This window comes from Aristolochia californica, unplaced genomic scaffold, assembly GCF_029961685.1.
Source record: "Aristolochia californica isolate CCGP_79_NKW_82.1479 unplaced genomic scaffold, dmAriCali1.0.hap1 SCAF_7, whole genome shotgun sequence".
NCBI classification, from domain to species: Eukaryota; Viridiplantae; Streptophyta; class Magnoliopsida; order Piperales; family Aristolochiaceae; genus Aristolochia; species Aristolochia californica.
In genome coordinates, this window is record NW_027182268.1 from 38,951,301 (window position 1) to 38,975,541 (window position 24,241).

Here is a 24,241-nt window from a genome sequence, read left to right on the forward strand (position 1 = left end):
TTGTCTAACAGCAAGAGAAATCCAGGGCTACCAATTCATAACTTTGTTATTTAACGATTTTTTTTAAAATGGGCGATAAATTGCCCAATCATTTATTACATACATTGTGAAAATTGGAACTGGAAATTCACAAGGCGACTACAAGTCTACAGCCACTGTGCTATAGATATATTTCCAACTGGGCTACTTCATCAGAATGTTAGGAAAACAAGCAGATTTGCAGGGAGGCAATCAGTTGGTAGCTTACATTGAGTCATCTGAACATCAGGTTGCATCTCTTTTTCTTTTCTTTTTTTATGAAATCAGGTTGCATCTCTTACAGCTTCTTCAAGTGAACTGTTTAAGCAGTTGGCAAGGCTTAACTCGGATTGAAACTTAAGGGGTTCCCTTGAAACTTCAACCTTTTCTGCAGTGAGTGATTTAGGAAGCCAAGATTTTTCAGAATCCGGAGTCATGGAATTAGTAAGAGTTCCAAGTAAACTTCCAACAACAGGTTTCAGAAACCTCCATGGGTCCTCTACCATGGATCTTTTGTAATACAATTCAGGTCTGTCCTTTGCAGTAACCAAATCATTGCCATGCTTTTTCCCCCTGTCTCGCCGTGAACTGGTACCAGGACTAGGGTAATATTGGTTATGGGATCTTCCTGCGTTAGGGCTAGGGTTGGTTCTACTACCCAGATCATAACCAGGGATGGGAGGACCCCTTAGTCCATAGCCAGGGATGGGAGGACCCCTTAGTCCGTAGCCAGGAATGGGAGAAGGACCCCTTAGTCCGTAGCCAGGAATGGGAGAAGGACCCCTTAGTCCGTAGCCAGGGATGGGCTGGTTCCAAGCACTGGAAGTGACTGAACCTCCTCTAGGACCATGAAAACCGCTCACCATTCTGGTTGGATTATTCTTATAAGGCCCCATAGTGGAAATGGGTGGTCTATATTGAGTTTGATTTGGAGAATGATTCAAGTGAAGCTCAGTCCGTGGAGCAGGGTTCATAAAAGAGCTCCCGGTTCCTGTTGATTTAGTAAAGAAGAGACTCATAAGAGTTTTAATTGTCAAAACAAGCATTCAATATAAAAGACACATACGTTGTTCTATGATGGTGATACTTGCAGCTACTCTGGTGGAAGAAACAACAACAGAAACAGAAAGATGTAAGAAATATCCCCTAGTCAAAATAAACTTTAAATTTTTTTAACATCATAATAATATATTTTATATGCCTATAAAATAAAGTTTTCTGAAAAGAAGAATACAACAAACATTGTACCTATTTAGGAACAACAAAATAACAAGCTTATTTCACAAATTTTTCAGGTATCTTGGAAGTCGGTCATATGAAGAAACATAGGTGCTTTTTTACCCTGTTTCCTTTTCTCCTTAGCATAAACCTAAATTCATTAGAAAACAATTAAGTACATGCAAGTGAAGTGGTTCATTTCAAACAAATTAACCGATGCTCCAAGATAAATGTATGAAGTTTTGGCACCTCAAACTCAAAACACCCTGGTTTCAAACAAACAGTTCTATGAACTAACATGCTCAACTAAATGCCTTTTTTCACCAAAAAATGATAAGAACCACTGAAGAGGGTAAGCAAACAACAAGCTGCAGACAAGTTGCAGTACCCACAAAGAAGACAGAAATTTTAAAAAACAAAAACAAACAAACAAAGGCACAGCAGAACACTATAACAACCAGTTTCAAGAAGGTTCAGTCTACCTTCTGAAGGAGCTGATGGCACTGGACCCATGGGAATGTTATTCCTTGCATGTACTGGACCATAATTCAAGTTCCTCCTCTTGTTATTGGAAAAAGCTGACATGGGATCTGTATAATAATCAAACCGACGACCAGCATTTGAAGTTTCTGTAGTGCTTGGTGTTGCAGATGAATCAATCAAAGGATTAGACAGGTGACCAGGAGGTGCACAAGGCACTGGACTAGAGGACAATCCAGCCTCCATACGCATAGCTATCAGTCTTTCCTTTCTCTTTTCTGATTCATCCATCTTTGAGTCACCTGAAGTAATAAAAAGAAATGCTTCACCTGAAGTAATAAAAAGAAATGCTTAAGGAGGAGATACTATCAATCTTCAACCAAGTAGCAGAAGATAGAGTATAGCACACGCATAGTAAGTGGACATGGTATTAATGAGCCAGTTATATCAGACTGGTTAGCAACTAAATGATTTGATAAAAAACAAAAGAATTAAAGGTGTAACAGGCATAGTTAAGAAATTCCAAGTCATTGAAACATTTTGTTGAATGCGAATAATCCCACATTGATAAGACTAATGAAACGCTATTAGGAATAATATTGACTAAGAGGCCTCCTAAATGGCTAGTCGTTTTGAGATAGAACCAGACTCAATCTAATAGTGGTATCAAAATAGGAGTCTGCTTGCGCCCATATCTAGTTTATGCTCCAATTTTACGTGAGGGGGAGAGTTGAGTAGGAATAGTCCCATATTGATAAGACTTAAGAAGTATTATGGGTTACGGTATTGAGCAATAAACCTCCTAAATGACTAATCATTTTGGAATAAAATGAGGCTCAATCAACAAATTTCAATGAGAATGAACTTTCACAAACCTTGTTGTAGTCTAATGAATGATGAATATACCTTGTTAGAATCCATTGAATGTTAAATCTTTTTCTCTTTAGATGTTTGCCACTTCGGTTTGCCCCTATTAAACTGTCTTTCACTTTTGAAAACAAAAAATAAGGCTCAAAGCCCTTGCAGACTCAAACCAATAGAGAATAGTATCTTTCAATTAAAGAAGTGAACCAAGAGATTGGCACTTGAAAGGAAATGACAATGTCATGAAGAAAACCATGCACAGTCTACTAGGAATTAGTGTCAGAAACTGAAGGGTAGAAGTGAAAGAATTGTTTTAGTCTGCAGGTGAGTTGTTACTTAGAAATTTAGAAGGGTTATGAGTCACGGATGAGTTCATTGGTGATAGCCACAGGATGTTTCATAATTCCATAATCCTCATATCCCCAAAAAGTTATATCTTCAAAGAAGTAGTATAACCAGAACCACCAAACTGTACTAGGAAGCATAAAGACATAGTTTCAACTTTCAAAAATTCACAACCGATTTGCATATTTGTAATTTAGATAGAAAGTTTACTTCAAAGCATCAAAACTGGCCTGCGGAATCCAATTCAAGAAATCATTGCATTGATTTATTACATACAGTAGGCTAAATTTGCCAGAAAACCCCACTCCAGATACAAATTCATTAAATATACTCACCACAAGTAGAAGGGACAAATAAAATCCATTGCAAGATAAAATGTCAGTTAATGAAAGTTTATCTGAAGCCACTAGAGTGAACAATCAAATCATTTGACAAAACCACTTTCCCCTAATGCCAGAAAAAGTTTAGATTTAAATTTTTGAAAGAAAAAAGACCTAAAGTCCCAACAGCTAGAAAAAGATTCCATTGTAACGAAACATGTAGGGAAACAATGAACTGAAACAAGTCCAGCCCTGGTATGACAGATGAAACACAATCAAGTACCGTCAAAAGACAATGAGAAAATAGCAGATGCAAAACAGAGACAAAAAGCAAAAAGAACCTTCATTTGAGAAAAAGCATCAAGACTGCTGCTGCAGCTGCCGACCCAAAAACAGAGACTGACAGTAGATAGAAATCTAGTTCCAACAGCAACAAAGGTGACTACCAGCAACGGGGAGGAACATGGGAGGGAAGATGATTATGTTTTACTAACTTTAAAAGCATAGAGTTGCACTGCAAACAAGGTGAAAGCAACTCATAATAATGTTGATCCCTCTGCAGTTGTTTGAACTTCGCTCTCCCGTAGTTGAAGTGAATCAGGGTTTGAGTCCACAGATGTTTCAGGGGCCTCTGCAGTTATTTAAATTTTGCTTTGCATAGTAGAAGCTAACCAGTAGAGCTGTAAACGAGCCGAATCCAAACCAGATATAGCATTATCAGTATCCAATCTGTTTACAAGTATATGGATATCCCAAACTTAAAACAATTTGGATATCCAGATTGGACCCCGGCAGATAATATTCCGATTAGGATAGTAAACCCGAATCAGTAGTAAATAAAATAGCCAAAAAATGGAAATAAAACTGCATTAAAGACTTCAATAATAAAAATAAGAATAACAAGAACGACAACAAAAACATTGTTAGGTTTTATGATCTACATTACTGGACGTATTGGCAAGAGAAATAAAATAACTCGTCCAATGATTATTTAAGAAAGCACCATTTGTAATGAACTGTACAGAATGCTGGTAAAAACTAAAACTCCGCTTCAAGCTAGACAAAAAACGCACACAAGCGGATACAACGACTCAATGAGCCAAAACCAATGGTGTTTTCAGGAGAAACGGCGGCAACTTAGCCAAAGTGCTTGGGGTATGAGCAAGTACAAGGAACGATGATTAGGTAATGTCATGAGTAAAACTGTGGCATAAACTATATGGTCAGACAACAAATAAGAATAAAAATAAATAAAAGAAAATAGAATCTGAGCTCAATTTAATTTCAAATCTCAAAATTCAAATATCTGAGCACAATGAGTTTCGAAACGAACAAATTTCTGTTTAGAAAGTGATAATATCGAAAGAAAGAGTTACGAAACGAAAAAATTTCTGCTAAGAAAGTGATAATATTGAAACAAATTTCTAACCCTAGAAATCCATAAACAAAGCCAGTAAGGGCATTGAGAGTAGTAAATCCCTAACGAAACTTTCAGGAAAAAAGAAAAAAACAAGATTACCTGAGCCAAAAATGGCAAATAAGTGAATAAGATGGCCTGATGGATGCCCAAGAGAGAGCGGCAGAAAGCAGCTCGACTGTGGTCGCTGCACGGAGAAGGAAGCGGAAAAGAAAATACTGTTACAGAGACCAAACCCAGGGAAAATAAGCGGGATGACCGGATGAGATTCCGAATTTATATAATCACCGGTTTCCGGTTCCAGGGAAAATAAGCGTCGGATATGGATCCGATCCGTTTATAAGAATCCGAATAAAAAAGATATAAAACCCAAAAAATCAGATATATGGGTCGAACTCTTCAACTTAGGAATTGTGACAAGCCGGGTTCGGGTTGGGTTTTGAAGAACCTGTCCCACCTTGCCTGTCTGATTGGTTTTCACAATGAAATTTTTTTACGAACAGTTTACAGGATGTGAATGAAAATAATTGGACCTCACCACAGAAAGGAAGGGTTGAGTCACTTTGTCTTCACTCTAAAGAGATTCCAGATGGAGTTCCATCTCCCATTAAAATTTGTTATTTGTTTTGCACGAAGAGTATAGCTGGTTGATGGGTTTTTCAACTGAGAAACCAATGAAAATCTTGTTTGCGACGATTTTGATAAATTAGATGACATCGTAATAGACGACAAACATCGAGTCACTGCAGGTATACATTCGCTAAAAACCCTCCAAAGAATGCTCTGCCCAACAAGCTTAAACAAATTAACCCCTACCACGCTTCAATTCCGACTCAACGGAGCATTAATGGAAGGGACAGACAGATTAACTCTTCAGGAGGTAACGCACTAACCCCACTATGTGTATGGAAGGGATGCCACTGGAATCAATAAACATCGTTTGAAGCTTGAAATTGCACTAGGAAACCGATTAAAGAAACAAATTTACGAACAGAAAATAATGCCTTCTGACAAATCTTGTTGCTAAACTTTCAGACTCACCCACCTCGAATCAGATAACCTCCTCTACTTTGAACCACTGAAATCTTCATCAAATCAAAACTGCTTCACCAACATCTAACTGTATAATTGCTCTCAAAAACATTAAAAAAACATCCCTGTAACTGCTGAATTTTGGTTCAAGGAGTCACGAACTTCATTCCTGTCTGCATCTGCACCCCATTCTCTTAAATGAAAAAGCACTACAGAGTGAGGAGCAGTGCATGTATACTATACTCAACTGAATAGACATCTAAAAGGAAAATAGAACCCCAATAAGATGCCAAGACCAAAGATGATAAAGGAGGCAATTGTGGGAGAGAATAAAGCCTAGCGTAGCGGGTAAAAAAATCTGTCAGTACCAAATCAGCAATACGTAATGATATAATCCTGCAAGATATGACGACGTAGATGATCTTAAGTTTCACACAGCTTTCAATCTTTGATGTTTTCTGCCTCCTAGGTTTGCTAACAAGAGACGGACGGAATTCCACCATGTAATAATCCACCGCTATTACAAGCAACTGTAGAGGTCAAAACACGCACAAAAAAGCCAATAACAGCTAATCATATAAGCTATAAACTTCCATAATAGACTCGAGCACAATAAATCATATAGCATCAATGAAACCCTTTCACATCATTCACCGTGAATCTGTTGATAATGACTGCCAAAGGGTAAATGTCATGTGAACCAGAAAGATACCTTACAAAGCCAACCAAATATAAGCCACAATGATGTTGTTCACCAAACCAGCACAATTAAAAGCTTACACACCAGAGCCAACTAAGAAATCCTTCCAACCAAGGAGGAATATAGAGTTCGCCAAACTGCATAGATGCCGATAGTGCACATGCCTCCACCCAAGTTATATTGATGAAATCTGGACCAAGATAAAGAAGAGGCATAGGTAAAAGATTGAAGCATCAGGAGTTCTACTCCCAACTCAAAAGGGGGTTTCTATATTTTGTCAAGCTTCTCAGCCTTGACAACAGGGTTGGCTTTGGCAATAGCATCGCGAGCAGCCGTTCGGTAATCAAAGGGACAGCTGTGCTTGTCAGAATAGAGGTGTGATGCACAGAAAAGATGTCCACAACGGCAAGTGAATCCAGTTAGCCCAACCCGCTTGCTGCATGAGTTGCATCTGTTAGGACCCTCTTTCGCCTTTTTCTCAACATCCTGACTCGAGGCTGATGCATCAGACGACTGTGATGATAGAACCTTAGGCACAGCAGGAGCTACAGCTACATTAGCAACTCCTGCAACGACAGGGTCCTTCCCATTGTTGCTGCTGCTGCCGCCATTCACAATGCTATCAAAAGAAGATGCTGCAAGCTTTGCCTGCTCCTGCTTCAAGACCAAATCCTTGTGGCACTTTGAGCACATGTTCATGGTAGCTGCACTTCCGAAGAAACCGCAGTTGTTGATGCAGAGGATTGGGCCTTCACGGGCCTGGCATCCAGTTTCATCATGCTCCATTGTATATCTGCAACAACAAAAAATTCCCTCAAAACCTAGCAAAGTAAAAAGTAAATTTAAAACAATTGCTAAATCGGGTCCACACCAGTTTATACACCGCTCCCAGAAACCCTAAGCTACCATTTAGTAATCAAGTTTACGTGAAGTACTCAAATCCATGGCCGTGAAACGCTAAATTGAACTGAATCCCAGGCTAACCGACAATAAAAAAATTCGCACAGGTTAACTAGGGTGTACTCCTATACAGCTAGGAAGCATTGCATATTCTTTCCCACCAAAGAATCAAGAAAGGCGTTTTTTTAGTTACAATGAATGAAATAACAGTAACTAGGACCGGTTTACACCTAAGACGATATTTGCAAACGCTAGAAATGTGTGTTGATCTTTTGCTCTATAAGAATCTCGTATCAACAAGGACAAACCATGCCAAAGAATTTTCAATTGAAGAAAAAAGGGTAACTGCGACCCAGTCCGAAATTCAATAAAAAGACAGAGCGAAGCAAAATTTGGGTGAAGGTTTAACTATTAACCCCAACATATAAACCTAAACATGTTTAACCCTCGGTAAAATGTCAACAAAAACAAAACCCTAACCCAGAATCTATCACTCGATTATTCCCGGAGCAAAACAATTACTCCCTTGCCTACCGAAAACCCCAACCCTAGAAAGTCTACAACTAAAATTCGACGTTTTAACTCCTAAAACTGTTTCTTGTTCAAGATAATTTCAAGATAAACCGCACAAGAAAAGGAATACCCCATACCTGTCTCTCTAAAGAAAAAAGACTCAAGGCCTTTTGTGACGATTCCTCAACTATCACGGAAATAAAAAAAGAAGAACCTGCATCAAAGAACCAACAAAAAGAACATCTCAATCGGTCACAAACGATCTTAAACCAAATTTAAGAAACGAAAAAAATCAACAAGCCAGAGGGAGGAAACTCTTAACCTTTCGGGAAACCAGCAGGGAGGAGGAATCGGAAGCAGAAGGGCAAATATGTCAAAAGAAAAAAGGCCGTCAGAGAAGGCCGGGTTGGGATAGTAGAGGGAGGCGAGATACCTCTCTATTTAAGAGCTTGTTTCTCTGGAGGGGAAGGGATTTTCACTGTGAGTTGGTGATAGATGCCCGACCTGCCCGACATGCCCGAACTGCCCGACCCCACGACTCGCTTATTCTGTAAGATACGCTCTTTTGCCGTTTAGGGAAATCGTTTTACGAAATTCCAGTTCTATCCCCGCTTTGAATTTTTATATCCCCTTCCTGTCCAGGTGTCAATGCTGCTCACCAACGCCGTGCCCCTATCTATTTTCCTTTTTCAAACAATTTACGGAGAATATCTTAACATGAGACGCCCCACCTGGACCAGTGCCCTTTCCTTTTTCGCGTGTGAAAAGACTGAAAAATGCCAAATAATTTTTTTAAGTATATAAAGTATTTAACTTTACTGGTATAATCAAAATAATTTAATTTAATTTAATTATTTAAAAAAATAATAATAATTTCTTTTGACTGATTTTTTTTAGTTTATAATGCCATTAAAAAAACAATGAAAATTAATTATATTATATAAAATTTATATTTAAGGGACCCTTTGTCTCTCCTTTTAATCATCCTTCTAGTTATTGTCACAAAATTGCTAAAAATTGAATTAATAAAATTATCTTGAAGTATACAGGGTTTTTAATATAAATATGATAAGTGAAGGGTCTTTCTCTAAATGTATTCAGTTTTCTTAAGCTTCGATGATCGATAAAACCTTTGGGCACCTGTCGTAGGGTTCCGCCGTGCCCTCTGCGAAGGAGCCTTTCGCGCCATAAAGGCGTTGGGCACCGCCGTTTGCTCTGCACATTACATCACTCCGAAGAGAAACAGGAATTCCCTCCCTCTTGGTGTCGCCTGAGTTACAGGAGGAGAATTCTCAATGCGACAGTTACTACCTGAAGGAAGGACTAAGTTGCAGCTGCCGTTTAATCTTCGCTTCGTCTGGTGGCAATCCGGGGCTTCTGTTTTTCGCATGCTCTAGGCTTTTGCTGGGGATATTTGTTGAATGAAACGGGATGGACGGTTTCGATCAAACCGATGAGAGGACTTTTAGGGTTAATTTCAGTGGCGATGGTGCAGAGAGATTAAAGGAGATCGTGAGGGAGAAGCTAAAGGAGTTCATGGGGGACTACACCGACGACACTCTTGTGGTACGATGTCGATGCCATATATCTGTTTCTACATTGTAGAATATTCGCAATTTTCACGGTTTAATCTCTTCAAATTTGAAACATCAAACATAGACTAGTGGGTATGCATGTTTTGTTTCCTTCCCTGGGTGGAAACTTTTGCAGCTTCCATTCTCTTCCGATTAATTGGTAGTCGGTTATACGGTTTTCCAATCTTTGGAAATTTCTTTGGATGCTTACATGGAGTTTGGTGTTTCCAATACCTTATATGTCTTAGTGTCTGATTATGGCAATTGAATCAGTTATTTTGATATGGTTCAGGCAAGGATTTTTAGTTTTTTTGTTTTTTTCCTTTATCTTGTCGTGAACGGGAGAATTTTTCTTGCCATCAAACTAGTACATTGCATTCTTCAGGTGTAAAACGTGCTTCTTAAGGCATTGTTAATGAAGATGGCTAGGTATCATCAGCCTAAGACAAAAATATTGGTCAAACGGATTAGCGGATGGGCTGTCCTCATCAGGGAGCTTGTATTGAGTGCTGAATTGAAACCGGACCTGTGGTTCATATGTTCTTAGAAGTACACATTGTATACTTCTTGCAGTTCTCTGGTAGTCTTGAGAGATTCTGGTGGTACAAAATATGACATCGGGGTACTTTAATATGATGACCAAACTCTGCACTGAAGACGTCACTGCAATCGGATTCCCTTGTTTTTCTGTCTATGTGTTAACATGAAGCATTTCACCAGAGGCCGGAAGAGAGTATGCAGTGGGAAGAAGAGCTGCTATCTTACATTTAAGTTTGGATGTTAACCTGTATGGGGAAGTGTTATGCCAGGTACTGGAAATACTTAAGTAGTTGCATGTCTCGGTGGGTTCCTACACGGCCACTTTCTTACCTTAGCAAGATTGTTATCGGCCTGATTGTTGAGAAGATTCAAAAACTGGGTGATTTCTCTGTATTCAGTCTATACTGGGTAGTTTTAATATGGATAGTTGAGAAGGTGTTTGGTTGTGAGAACAGTGATTGGTTACTACACTCATGGGAAGGGTCATGAATAGCAAAAACCAATTTTTTCTGGAAATTTGAGTTTGATTGGAAAAACATTTTGGTCGGTGGATGCTGATATTTCCTGGAGAGCAAGAGTTTTTCGTTTGAGAAAGGTTCAATTTTCTTCAAAATATGGCAGGTGTATTTGTGCCTAACATTCAGAAAATAAAGTTTTTTTTTTTTTGGGTAAGTAAAGGATCTGTTCTATTCTCACTTCATTGGATTGGGTTTCTTGGTTGATTTCACCTATTATAGAGTTGGTTATCTGAGATCTTATTCCTACTCTTATCACGCTGTCAGGAGAAAAAGCCACAGATCTACGATTTCATATTTTTTTTCTGGTGGAGGCAACTCACGAATATGTTTCAATAAAAAAAAAAAGTAAACTGTTGATTCTTGAATCAAATTGCTTTACTGGCCAAGCCAATCGAACTTGACATACCGTGTTTCATGAGTATTTGGCTTATCTAGTGGGGTGCTAGTGGCAACCATATCATGAACTTGCGACTGTTTGAGGGTTGGAGGTGCATGTTCACGTTTATGGCTGCTTTTGCTTTAGTCTTCATTCACAAAGTGACAAAGTGTTGTGGAACCAAATGTTAGGAAGTTAGAGAAGTGGGTGTGTTACCATTGTCAAACGGAAGGTTCTTTCCGACAGACATTGTGGGGTCTATTTTTGTTTCTTTCCAATGCTAAAGAAGAGAGAGAGAAACAGCAGAGGGAGGAAATGAGAATGAATGGTCCTTATTAGATAAAGACTATAACAGTTGAAAGAGTATTTTTTGAAAGAAATCAGTTAAAGAGCATGAAAGTAATGCTTTTAGTGAATGGCAAACTCAGTGTGCTCTTGTACCAAAAGAATAAATTTATCTTACCCTTTATAGGAGTCTGTTATGTTGTTGTTTAGGAGTCTGTTATGTTGTTGTTTATCTTTTGATGTTATTATTCTTGATATCAATTTGCATCACTACCATGCAAGATTTGTCTTTATGTCGTCTGTTTAGAATTCTTTGGGGGTTTTAGTTTGTTGTATTTCTAATGATTAAAATAGTTCCATTTGGGTTATTGGGAAGTGTTATTTAGCTAAATCTATGTTTATCTGGATCACGATATTCTTGCAGGAATATGTCATTGTTTTACTACGAAATGGTAGACATAAACAGGAGGCACAGAATGAGCTGAATGTGTTTTTGGAAGAGGCCAGTGCTTCTTTTGTGTCCTGGTATGTCTACTTTCTCTCTCTCTTTTCTCTCTCTGTTTGATGTGGCCCTGATCCCTTGAAATAGATGGGAGTTCTTTTACTTGGTCTTCTACATATTTATAGAACTACTATTCTTTGGGTCCTTGAGTAATTCATGTGGTGAGATCCTGTTTGTGCAGCCATCTCTCTCTTCGTACAGTCATTGCATGCACAGACATTCAGACATATGCATGTCCATTTTTACAAATATATGGACTACTGATGAAATTAACCTGTTTAGTACTTACATGTGATTACCGTTGCAACACAGGCTATGGGACCATCTCTCTTCCGATCTTCACCTTTATGTACAAGCTCAGGACCCTTTTGAAGATGAGGGAGCTAAAAGCAGACCCATATTGGACAAAAAACCAGAGGTTCATAATGATCCAAAAGTGGTGTCTGATGGTGGGACTCATTTACATTCTGATTATGATGGTGAAAGGCCTGCTACAGAAACTAGAAGTAGGCGAAATAGGGAATGGAAAGGCCTGATGAGAGATGAGGCAGAGCCACCTCCACTTCGAAACATTGAAATTGATTACTTCCATTCAGAGAAGAAGACCCATCGAAGGCCTGGGCGTTCAAAACGATCTCGTTCTCCTGTATCATGGGCCCAAAGGAAAAGGACTCGGCAAGATGAGCGACAGGTAGCAAAAGTCAATCCTCACATTCATATAAACTCCTTTATGCAGGGATAGAGACAGATGTACTCTGTTCATCTTGTCTTGATATTCACTAATTGGATGCTTAATACTATTATAGTTTATATTTAGGTTAATTTTCTGTGTTTTTAATTATGCATGTAACTTAACAGCATAACTAAAAGCCAAGGATGGTGGTTGTCTGCCATTCACATTTTTATGGTTCATTGTGTTAGTCCTTCCACTGCAAAATAATGATAGATTACCAATCATTGGTTTGAGTCCAGTATGGTCTCTCTCTATCCCTCGCCATCTTCTAGTAAGATGTAAACTAATAGCCAAGTTTGGTGGTTATTTACTTCCATGCACATTTTTTATGGTTCATTGTGTTTGTCCATGTATTGCTCATTGTTTGAGGCCTGTATGATCACGTGAGTTGTAAAGTAATTATATCCAATTCTCTCCCCCTCCCCGCCCGCCCGCTCTCTTCCCCCGCTTATAACCCAAGTGCCCATATTTTACTTGAGCCACTAATGTTTCTTGGACGTATGAGTGATGCTGTGATAAATAGAGAAGGTACTTGAATTAATAGTGGTGTTGACAGATCTTTCCACTGGTTAAAAAGGAGATCCTTATACCGGGTTAAAACCAAACACCTGGCTTTGGTGTTAAAGGTCAAATAACTGTCATCTAGCCGGCTAACCCAGCTGTGTTATATAGAAAATGGATGCTGCACTGTCTTTTGCTAATAAACTTTGTTCTGCTGTGTCTGCTACTAGGAACTACTCATTAAGAATGAACCAGTGTTACCTTCTTCTTGGCTGTTTCTACACTGGTGCCCTAGCTCTTATGTCTGCTTATAAGTACGACTAATGAGGACCAATCTTAGTATGCGGACATTTTGTCTGTGATATCTTTGACTTTGCTGTTTGTATTCATGCAGATGTGTGAGCAACTTGTTGGATTATCTTTGTCTGAAAATGTTGCTCTCTGTTGTCATACTTCTTGAATGGCTTGTGTCGTGAGAGAATTGAGATATCAAGCTGATTGTACCTGATTACTGTAAAAGAGTTAGAATATAGATGAACAGTTGGTCCATGATTTGAAATGTTCACTTTTTTTTTAATGAAAAATAAAGGTAGTCTACCCTGAAATGGACCAATGTCTCAAAGAAATCAAATGAACTGGGAAATAATAAATCAAGGATGAGGAGGAATTTTTATTGAAAGAACTTAATCTTCAGCTGGTGCAATAAATTGGAGGGATCTATAGAGTCATTTTTCCTGTTTTTGGGGGTCGTATTTTATGAAGAAAAGTAAAGAACATGAGCTAAAAGGACAACACAAATATGTTAAGTATAATGAATATGAGAAGTTACAGAAAAAAACAAAGTTGCAGCATGTTCTTCTCCAAGTTAAAGTTCTGGCTTGTTTAAAAAAACTAGAAAGTCAATTTTCATGGCCCCTGAAACTGCCAATCAAGAAAAAGAAAGCAAAAGAAAAACCTATCTGTTTTTTTGGTGAATGCATGACGTTATCATTAAGCAAACTTTTCTGCTAGTTTTGTACTGTCTCATCTTGATTACATTTCTTTTTTTTCTGTCAGAAGGAGATGATTTCTGTCCAGCCATCGACAGATGCACCTCATCGGCTGCTCCAATTTGCAGTACGGGATGCAGTGGGTTCTTTAAGGTCTCCAAGTTTGAAGTCAGAATCAACAGGTAAGCGACTTCAATCTGTGGTGGCAACTATCACTGAAGATTCTCTGGATGAGCAGCCCATCCGGACAAGATCAATTACAAGGGGCAGTGCTCATGCCCTAGCAATGAAAGCTGCTGCTGAAGCTGCACAGGATGTAATCAATTTTAGAAATTCAGGAAATGTGTTTGACCGCTTGGGGCATGCAGTGGACAGGATTGATGCTACCAGTCGATCATCAGAGTTTATGAGACATTCCTCTTTAGAAGATGGAGTTGAGTATGGTGAATATCTTCAAACTACTGAGTATCATGGAGAAATTGAAGGTGATGAGGCAATGATGGAGAGGAAAACTGGGTTGGCCTCTGAATCTACATCAGAAAATGATGAATACGAAGATATGGCTCCTGTGCCAGCTCCCCTGAAGCACAGGATAATTGATTCTTCTCAGAGTGTGTCATCTGCAAATAAGAAAGATTCATTTATGGTTCGCTACAGTGTTGCTCAAAATGTGGATGAAGTTGTTCAGAGAACTAGAATGAAAGATCAGGATCAGGCAAATAATTCTCGCAAGATTGTGAATATTTCAGTGAATGTAAATACTTGGAAGCCTCCACATTACCAGTCACAAGCGGAGGTTAAAGAAGTAAAAAGTTGGCCAGTGTTGCAGGAGGGTGAGGTGGGTCCAGGCAAGTTCAGTGATCAGCCTGTGAAGGGAGTCAGTAGAGTAATGGCTGGTAATGACAATGTGAGTTGAGTTATTTTTGTTCCGAATTATTACTTCTTTTTCTATTGAAGCACTTTTCATTCCTCTGTACTCTGTTGTATTTTATTTTTTAATTCTTTCCTTATTTTGTTGTATCTTTTTTTTGTTTAAATTAAATATGTTGACCATGGTTTCACTTTTTGTAGGAAATACCCAAAGCAGACATTCAAAAAGAGGCCTTGAAGAATGTGCCGGCTACTTCAGGTAAGAGTCTAAAGCATTCGTTGGCATAAAATGTTAACTATTTTATTCTGTGTGTGCTCCCCTCCCTTGCCTCAGCAGGACGTTGCTGTTGGAACGAATACCCCTTTCTTTTTGCTTTTTCTATTTTGTGCGTTCTACAGTGGTATCGCTCTCCCTTAGGAGCCTTTTTAATGGGATTTTCTTTCTCATTATTATTATTATTATTATTATTATAATATTTAATTAATACCACTTTTGGGTTCATGGCAGTTTCATCTATTAGGATGTGTTATTATTGTTATTGAGTTCTCTAAAAAGAAAATCCGCAAAATTTGAGTTGTCAGAAATCAATTGCTCTTTTTGCTTTGAGTTTGTATTTTGATTTCCCAAAATTACTTGCTGTGTTTTGTGAATATGGCCATCTTCTCCTGTTGCTTTCAGGTTCATATTCTGCTGTTCGTCAATCAGACAATGCCGAATCTCGGACCATTTTTGTCAACAATGTAAGTATTTGGAAATCTGTACACGTGTAAATTTGAAGAGATAAACATCATTCTTAATGAACTATTGAGACGTCTATACTGGGTTTGCAGGTTCATTTTGCTGCCACCAAGGATATGCTTTCTCGTCATTTCAACAAATTTGGAGAAGTGTTGAAGGTGATCATCGTCACAGATGCTGCAACTGGACAACCTAAAGGGTCTGTTACAATAGTAATTTCTCAGATGTTTTGTGATTCTTTTTTTCCTTTAAAACATTGATTGAATTTCTTCTCTGCTGCCATTTGAGAGTAGAGTAAACGTAAAAAAACTGGCCTAAACATGTTATTCTTGTATGCTAATACACTTTGCCTGAATCAGGTCTGCTTATATTGAATTCATGCGTAAAGAAGCAGCAGGTCTTGCATTATCACTTGATGGCACATCTTTCATGTCACGCGTTCTGAAGGTAAAATAAAGAAATTAGAACTAATGCTTTAGTTTTGGATTAAACCCTCTTTTTTTTGTAAGGTTTTGGATTAAACCCTTGCAGAGAGGGATCAGAGGGAAGGGGAGGACCCTCTCCTTTCTGCTGAGTTCTCAGTTGCAGAGAAAGCCTTGCTTCCTCTCTCTCCTCTCTGCCCCCTCCATCCACTTATCACGTGACATTAGGACAGGGATGGCGAAGATAGTTTGAAACACAATCTAATCACAGGGTCTGTTGGGGATGGGTTTGAATTGTCAACCCTGTCATGGGACGGGGTGGGATGGAGTGACCAGAGGGTGGGTTTTGTTTCTAAAACTTTGATCCACTGCAATCCTTGTTGCCTAGTTATTAATGGTGAGCTCATGAAATTTCTCCTTTGCCAAGTCACCTCCTTTTTTCCTTTCTTGTTCTCTTTCCCTCAAATCAACAGAACCATAAGATTTTCTCTACTCATGAGTCTTGAGAACGTTCTTTCTGTCCATTTTGTATAGCTGTTGATTCTTTAATGCAAGCATTGAAATTTGTCTGCGAAACAAGGGCCATAGGCTTGCTGAGAGCTGGAGAAAAGAATTGTTTGATCCTATAGTAGTAGTCTAAATGTTGTTTTCGAGCACCTCTATCAGCTTTTCCTTTTCCCTTTTTATTTGGATTGAGCACAGGTTAATTTAGTAAAGCTTTTATGATCAAATCAACCTGTTTGATAGCTTTTGATGCCAATAGACAATCATAACAAATTTTACGGGGTCCTTTCTGATTAAAGAAAAAATTGAAAAAAAAACTCTTCTTGATCATGGAGCACACTGAGGCAGATAGATATGGATTCATTACTGATCTGTTATCAGGGAATCTAGGAAACAAATGCCCTAACATTTTTTGACAGCCCACTGGAGGCACATCATACATGGAGAATGGCATGCCTGTCATGCTAAGTTAACGGTAGGCCATCATAATACCTACTAATGCTTATTTAAAAAATATAACTCTTTATATCTTCTGAACAAATTTGGTTTCCTCATCTACTGATGACCACATAAAAATCATGGCCTTGAGTTTTGACAGGCCATGGGATATCTCACATGGCTGTTACTTCCCTTTTCCCCCTTTACGAGAAACTATGACTAGAAAAGGTATATGAAAGGATCATACGACTGCTCAATGACCTTGGTCCATCTTCTAAAGAAAAAAATTATGTTTTGTTCCCTGTAGAGAATACAAGTAACGTTAAGTACTGTCCAAGCTTCTTCAGGGAACTCTTTTTTTTACTTTGATGACAGTTGATGCTTGTATCTCGTTGAGAAATTTATCATAAACCCCAAATAAATCTGGAACTGACATAAATTAACTGGTAAAATGCTAGTGATAATTTTGTTATGGTATTATATTGGGTCAGCACTGGTTGGTCCAGTGGTCAGATGGGTTTGTTCACTATTTGGAAAATCGATAAACATTCAATTCTTGTTTCTCTTCCTATGCTTTTCTTTTGCCATGATAAGAAGTTATTTTTTTTTTCATATTCTTGTAAATAGCAGCATTAAAGAAAAAACCGTGGGTAATAACTTTCAGTTAGCCCCTTGCCTGTTCTGTAGTTAAGATTTGACATAGTTTTGCATTCCGTAGGTTGTCAGGAGAAACGCTGTTCAGAACGAAGCCGCTCCAGTGATGGGTTGGCCTCGTGTGGCCCGGGCGAGGTTGGCAAGAATGCCCTTTCCGAGAGGCAATCCGGGTGGAATGCGTGGTCGCTTACCTATCAAAGTTGGGCCCCGTAGCTTGCAGTGGAAGCGCGAGACATCTTCAAATTCCAGTGCTTCTGTTGGTGGTATGGGAGCTGGAAGTGTCGTCAACAGTGTCCCGTCTCTAACTGCACGAAGTCTTACTTATGTTCGGCCTGAATCAAAATGAGTTATTAAGCTGCAGTAGAATATTACCTGTTTTGAAAAGGGACTTAAATAAGGAGTGCCGTGACGCCTACAATTCGAGTATTTCAGAAAGGAAATGCGGATGAGATTCTTTTCACGTTTTGGAGCGCTCCGCCCTCAGTGATCTCCTGCACTTTTAAAGGGATTGTAAAAGCTGTGAATAGAGCTGTAATGAACTCGGAGCTATGGATACAAGTGAATTTTTTTTTCCCTTGAGATATTTTGTAAGAAAACAAGAGTAATGGTTTCGTCCAAAACAAAAAAAAAAAAAAGTGAAGATCTAATTTCCTTTTTAATTTTTTTTCCTGTTCTCTCTCTATGAGAAATTTTGGCTACGACGATGGGAAGGTTATGCTTAGTGCATAAAGATTTTTTCCATGAGAGTGAATTAAAGACGCAAAACTTTGAGACAAATTTCTTGCCTTGACAGAGATTAATAAAACATAAAAGCCAGTGATCCTCAACTTTTCTCAAATTCCTCATCTTCCGGCCAAATCTATAAAGAGGAAACTCCGAATCACCCTATCTGTGTTCCTTCTTTCTCTACACTAAGCTTTGATTTCTGAAAACCACAAATCTCCCAACTTTTCATTGATACTCATTTCGTTATTTCAACTTTAATTATATCAGACAGGTGCCTGCCTGATGGACGACCCGAGACGGGCAACGATCAAACAATTACGATCTTTTTTCTTTTTCTTTTTTGACGCACTCCTCTTTCATCAAGCTCCGATCCTCAGAAGCTCAGAAAAGCTGGCTCGACGAGTTCTTCCAGAAAACCACAAAAGAGAAAGGCCAGTTGGGTTCCAGAGATTAAAAGTGTTTCCTCTTTTTAACTTTCTCCCATGCAATGAGAGCTTCTTATGGGGACAAAGCAGCCTCAGGTCCACCCCCTGAAAGCACTGAAATCGTTAATATCACTGCTTTTAAATTTATATGGGGCTCTTATTTCGTAGTTGACCGTCTCACTGCACCCAACCCTTTTTTCAATTTCACCGTATTTCCCCATAATAGATCATCATCAGTCCCACTTCGTTCTCAGGCAGATGAAGTGAGTGAGCATCGCAATTGCCCAGAGATCAATTTAAAAAAAGCATTATGAAAGGTTTTGATGACTTGTACGCAGGTCGGCGAAGGAGGCCACCAGCTTTCAATGAAATATGATTCTTTTTTTTTTCCTAAACGTTTTTTTTTTTTTTTTGTCTTTTAAATAACGTGGTGATGTCAATGTTAGTCACTTCAATCCATTTAGACGTCAACTTTACTGGAGACTTATTATTATTCCTGGAATTAGTAAGACTAATCACTTCATGCTGGTAGGTACTTTTGAGGAAAAGTAAAAGGAGGAGACGGTGAGAAGCGCTTATAAATTATAACAAAATAAACCAAATACAATCTTATGATGCATTGCAGGAAGATTCGGTCCAGCCATGCAGACTCTTCTTCAGAGAGGATAATAATTCCTGTCACTTCATGCTGCTTGCTGCTCTCGATTTATCTCATGCCGCCTCTCTGGCAAAACTGGGAATATTTTCAGTAAAAGTGAATAAGAGAAACGAAACAGACCCACTACTGGTAAAAACAAACAGTTTCATTGCTATTACAGTAAACTGCTTGGTATTCGAGACTGGGATTGAATACAGAAAGCTTGCTTTCCGCACGGAGAAGGTGGGTTAAACAAATGAGTTGCAGGTCCAAGGAAGATTATCTGGGAAACATATCGATCGAGAACAAGGTGTACGATGATGAGGAATCGAGAAAAGAGGGGAGTTTTGAATTGTTGAAGGGTTAAAAAAAAAAAAGAGAGTGAAGTGAAGTTACGTAAAATAAAAATTTTCACTTGAGTTTAATTAACGGGAGCGGAGAAGAAGGAGAGTGAATGACAGGGCGGCCGGCGGTGGCGTCCCTTCCTCTTTCATTATTAACCTAACCCGTATAATGTATTGGTAGGGTCTAGGGCAGTTCGACTTTTTCTCCATCGCCGTTCAAATGTGTCTAGCACGTGCGAGGTGGACTTTTTGTCTCTTCCTCGGTCCAGATTTCTGCTCCTGTCAGACCCGGTTCACGGGTCATCCTCTCTTAGGACAATATTCCATCTGATGTAGTTTTCAAGACGTTGACGTTTTGAAAAACCCTTCCTCCTCTCCATGATCGAGCAACAAGATTAGCAGACTTAAGGTCTTCCTTTCGACGGCTCAAATGGGATTTCTTTGTTTTTTAAACTATTTTTTCTTGGTTTTAGTTGGGTTAATTTGATGCGGATGATCTCATTATACGGCTCGTTGACTGTAATTTAGATTATTAAAAGCTTATCCGTCAGGTAGTTTAATAAGTTTTCTCTCTTGGGTGGGAATTTAAAGTTGATTAATCGACATTGAAACTGCTCTCTGCTGCTTTTTCTGAAGCTACTCGTCTTTGGATAGTATACATTTGCTCATACGTTCTCGTCGTCCAGCGCTAGGAAGGATAAAAGAATCAAAAGAGGGGCAGGGTAGTCTGCACGCTGCAGGAGTCAGCAGCGCTGGGCAGGGATGGATCTCTAAGTTCTCTGCTTAGAAGCTAACAAAAACCCCCCTTTGGCTTCAACTGGCTTCTCTTCCATTACTTCATCGGTTCAGGTCATCCTTCCATTTCCAGTCAGGGGGAGGAAGGAAACGAGTGAAGCAGCTGCTGATTCAATGGCTTCCGCTTTTTCACCTTTGGCTCTCTCGCTTGGTCTCTTCTTCTCTCTTGTTACTCTTGTTGTTTCTCTGTCGGAAAGGGATCTTCTTCTTGCCTTCAGAGCCTCCGTTGAAGACCCCAAATCGTCTCTCACCTCCTGGTCGAACGCTTCTGCCACCCATTTATGTGACTGGTCTGGAGTCACTTGTAGTGCTGAAGCTTTTCCTTCTGTGGTCGCTCTCGACCTCCAATCACTCAATCTTTCTGGTGAGATATCTTCTTCCATCTGCCAACTGCCCTCTCTCTCTCGACTCAACCTAGCGAACAATTTCTTCAACCAACCCATACCTCTCCACCTCGCCCAGTGTAAGACCTTGCAGGCGTTAAATCTCAGTGGTAATCTCTTCTGGGGCACAATCCCAGATCAATTATCGCTGTTGACTTCTTTGAGTGAGCTCGATCTCAGCAAAAATCATCTGCAAGGACAGATTCCCCGCGGCCTGAGCTCTCTCAATAAACTTCAAGTTCTTAACTTGGGGAGAAACTGGTTTTCAGGTACCGTGCCTTCCTCTGTCTTTGGAAACTTAACTGTGCTGGTTCTTCTCGACTTGTCTGAAAATCCGTCTCTCACGAGTGAGATTCCGGAAGAGATTGGAGAGCTTGCGAAGCTGCAGAAGCTCTTTCTACAAAATTCTGGCTTTATTGGAGGGATACCGGATTCTTTTGTGGGTTTACGTGGTCTCGTGATATTGGATCTTTCTCAAAACAATTTAACCGGAAATGTGCCTCTAGGACTTGGCTCCGGTTTGGAAAAGATTATCTTTTTTGATATTTCACAAAATAAATTATCGGGATTTTTCCCTACTGGAATCTGTAATGGACAAGCCCTTACAGAGCTCAGTCTTCACACGAATTCCTTCTCTGGCCAGATTCCTGACTCGCTTCAAAACTGTGTAAATCTCGAGAGATTTCAGGTCCAAAACAATGAATTTGTGGGGACTTTTCCCACTGGGATATGGTCACTACCGAAGATCAAACTAATTAGAGCTGAAAGCAATAGATTTTCTGGTGAAATACCCAGTTCTGTTTCATTGGCTCCTCAATTGGAACAAGTTCAGATCGACAATAACAGTTTTGTTGGCAAAATACCTCCTGCTCTGGGGGAAATTACTACTCTGTACAGATTTTCTGCCTCTCTTAATGGTTTCTATGGCGAGCTTCCTGATAATTTCTGCAATTCCCCTGTTATGAGTATCATCAATCTTTCCCACAATTCGCTATCAGGTCCAATTCCAGAGCTTCGGAATTGCAGAAAGCTAGTTTCCATTTCTTTGGCGGATAACAGTTTCACTGGAAACATCCCTTCTTCTTTGTCTGAGTTACCTGTTTTGACATATATCGATCTCTCCAGTAATAACCTAACAGGGCAGATTCCTCAAGGGCTTCAGAATCTAAAGCTTGCTCTGTTCAATGTGTCCTTCAATCGTCTCTCTGGTGCTGTTCCACTCTCATTGATCTCTGGGCTTCCTGCTTCTTTTCTGCAAGGCAACCCAGACCTCTGTGGACCAGGATTACCCAGTCCCTGTGCCGATGAGATGCCAAAAACAAAACCTGCGCGGCCCACCGGGTTGATATGTGCGCTTATAGCGACCGCGTTTGCTGCCGGGATTCTGATCGTGGCTGCTGTTTTTTTCGTATTCTATCGTTCTTCTCGGAGAAAATCTTTTCCGGGCAGTTTAAAGTGGGTCTTCTTCTATCCTCTAACAGTTACAGAACAGGATTTGGTGAAGGCACTTGAGGAGAAAAATTCGATTGCCGAGAGAGCTTACGGCAGGGTTCATGTAGTCCCTCTTCCTACCGGAGAATTCGTGGCAGTGAAGAAGCTAGGACATACTGGAAGTTTGTCTCCCAAAGCGTTGAGGACGGAGATTAAAACATTGGCCAAAGTCAGGCACAAAAACATAGTTAAGCTAATGGGTTTCTGCTACTCGCATGATTTTGTCGTTCTGATATACGAGTATTTACCAAAGGGGAGCTTGGGAGATTTGATTAGGAAGCCTGGTTTCTTGTTAGATTGGGATATTAGGTTGAAGATTGCTGTAGGAATTGCTCGAGGTTTGGCTTATCTTCACAAGGATTATGTGCCACATTTGCTCCATAGGAATATCAAGGCGAGAAATGTTCTTTTGGGCATGGATTTTGAACCAAAACTGACAGATTTTGGACTCGATCGTATCGTCGGAGAATCGGCTTTCCTGGCTTCCATGGCGTCTGAATCGGGTGCGCCTTGTTATCTGGCTCCAGGTTAGTCCGTCTTACATTATCTGTTCTAGCCCCTGTTCCCCTCTTGATTTAAAATTTCGTGCTTTATTGAATTGGAAATATAATCAGAGATTCAGCTGCAGATGGCTCATATCTCCATTATTCTGTTACAGAGCATGCGTGCTGTAAGAAGGCAACAGAGCAGATGGATGTTTACAGCTTCGGCGTGGTTTTACTAGAGCTCATAACAGGCAGAGCGGCCGAGCACCCCGACTCCGATGATGCCATCGACATTGCGAAGTGGGTTCGCAGAAAGATCAACATAGAAAACGGCTTTATTCAAGTTCTAGATCCCAAACTTTCAAATTCGTCGCAGGAAGACATGGGAGAGGCTCTCCAAATAGCTCTCCGTTGCATATCGGTCATGCCAGAGAAGCGACCCACCATGTTCGAAGTCATCAGATCACTGCAGTCAATCGAAACTGGAACCCGTTCTCTGAGGATCTGCTCCGGGGATTATCCTCCTTCCGATTAGTCCCTCTCCCACCTTCATCTTTTGTTGTTCCTGTAAATAGAAATTCCAGTGCCAAGTACAGCAGTTCAGGCTTTCATAGTCTTTGTTATTTATCGATTTTCCTCATACTGAGGAACAAAACCTTTTTGCTTCTGGATTGACACATGCTACGCACTGAAAAGTGATTCTCTCTTCTGATAAATCTCAAAATCGATAATACCCTTTAAAGTTCCAGCTCTAACGGAGATATACATTGAAAATCACGATCACAGTGGCCGAATAAGCTTTAATTTGATTCGTTTTAAACAGAAAAAAAAAATCTTGTTTGATGAGGACATGTCATGGGGATTCCTTCTATTTGCATCTGACAGTATCGGAGGATGGGACTCCATTGTTGTGTCATTGTAGAGTGATTGTGCGGTTGGTTGGAAGTGGATGTGGGGAGCCCAGGTTTGCTCTAACTCTGTACAATTCCAGTCGTCTGTGATTATCATTTGGAAGCATTCGAGGGAGACAATCAGAGGGCGGCCATGTTTCATGTGAAGTTGTCGTCTGCTTACCAGAGGTAAAAACAGTAGATGTACCAGAGCCAGAACCAGAACCAGATGCGTAGACATCGATAAACCAATGGGGTTTAATTCAACGTCTGCAGCAGGGTTAAAAGAGCATCCAATGCTCAAGTCTCAGAAATTAGGCCTCCATCCTCGAGTCTCGTGAATGGAGAGAGACGGCTCTCCCGTTCATGGTCAAATTATCCAGTTTTAACGGGGTGGGTCAACTCATTTTGTTGGCGCGTTACAAGGTCATGTAAATAAGTATTTTTAGAATATTTATAAAACCCTAATTTTCTTTTTCTTTGGACAGTCTATGCATATTAATTCATCGATATTAATTCTTTGAAGATTGTAAAGACACTCTCATATACCAGTAACATCCCATGGGTATAGACAGGAGCCTCTAGTGGGCGCTCGAGAAGGTGGAACGCCAAT

At 39.7% G+C, this 24,241-nt stretch overlaps 4 protein-coding genes across 8 annotated transcripts; 2 read left to right on the forward strand and 2 right to left on the reverse strand.

Annotated features, from left to right (window-relative positions):
* Positions 1–35: 35 nt before the first annotated feature.
* LOC137937114 (protein SICKLE) lies at positions 36–4,888 on the reverse strand. Of its 3 annotated transcripts, none has more exons than XM_068782177.1 (3): positions 4,765–4,888; positions 1,719–2,018; positions 36–1,009 (listed from the first exon to the last, which is right to left on the reverse strand). In XM_068782177.1, exons 2-3 carry the CDS (start codon positions 2,005–2,007, stop codon positions 303–305), a joined length of 996 nt encoding a protein of 331 aa, XP_068638278.1. In that variant the 5' UTR covers positions 2,008–2,018; positions 4,765–4,888; the 3' UTR covers positions 36–302. The 3 variants fall into 3 exon arrangements, with proteins under 3 accessions (XP_068638278.1, XP_068638277.1, XP_068638279.1); XM_068782176.1 differs by having other exon boundaries at positions 1,719–2,045; XM_068782178.1 differs by lacking the exon at positions 4,765–4,888 and adding an exon at positions 3,740–3,764 and having other exon boundaries at positions 1,719–2,045.
* A 1,396-nt stretch (positions 4,889–6,284) lies between these two features.
* On the reverse strand, positions 6,285–8,230 carry LOC137937087 (zinc finger A20 and AN1 domain-containing stress-associated protein 8-like). The gene is made up of 3 exons (XM_068782139.1): positions 8,130–8,230; positions 7,945–8,021; positions 6,285–7,187 (listed from the first exon to the last, which is right to left on the reverse strand). Exon 3 carries the CDS (start codon positions 7,178–7,180, stop codon positions 6,662–6,664), a length of 519 nt encoding a protein of 172 aa, XP_068638240.1. The 5' UTR covers positions 7,181–7,187; positions 7,945–8,021; positions 8,130–8,230; the 3' UTR covers positions 6,285–6,661.
* A 709-nt stretch (positions 8,231–8,939) lies between these two features.
* On the forward strand, positions 8,940–18,031 carry LOC137937620 (protein gar2-like). 3 transcript variants are annotated; one of them, XM_068782723.1, is made up of 10 exons: positions 8,940–9,373; positions 11,525–11,625; positions 11,915–12,293; positions 13,893–14,007; positions 14,194–14,732; positions 14,897–14,954; positions 15,375–15,436; positions 15,527–15,633; positions 15,794–15,881; positions 17,517–18,031. In XM_068782723.1, the coding sequence occupies exons 1-10, from the start codon at positions 9,239–9,241 to the stop codon at positions 17,796–17,798; spliced, it is 1,866 nt and encodes a 621-aa protein (XP_068638824.1). In that variant the 5' UTR covers positions 8,940–9,238; the 3' UTR covers positions 17,799–18,031. The 3 variants fall into 3 exon arrangements, with proteins under 3 accessions (XP_068638824.1, XP_068638822.1, XP_068638823.1); XM_068782721.1 differs by having other exon boundaries at positions 13,893–14,732; XM_068782722.1 differs by having other exon boundaries at positions 13,896–14,732.
* Positions 18,032–20,244: 2,213 nt separating this feature from the next.
* Positions 20,245–23,435, forward strand: LOC137937659 (probably inactive leucine-rich repeat receptor-like protein kinase At5g06940). The gene is made up of 2 exons (XM_068782772.1): positions 20,245–22,780; positions 22,912–23,435. The coding sequence occupies exons 1-2, from the start codon at positions 20,494–20,496 to the stop codon at positions 23,271–23,273; spliced, it is 2,649 nt and encodes an 882-aa protein (XP_068638873.1). The 5' UTR covers positions 20,245–20,493; the 3' UTR covers positions 23,274–23,435.
* Positions 23,436–24,241: the final 806 nt, after the last annotated feature.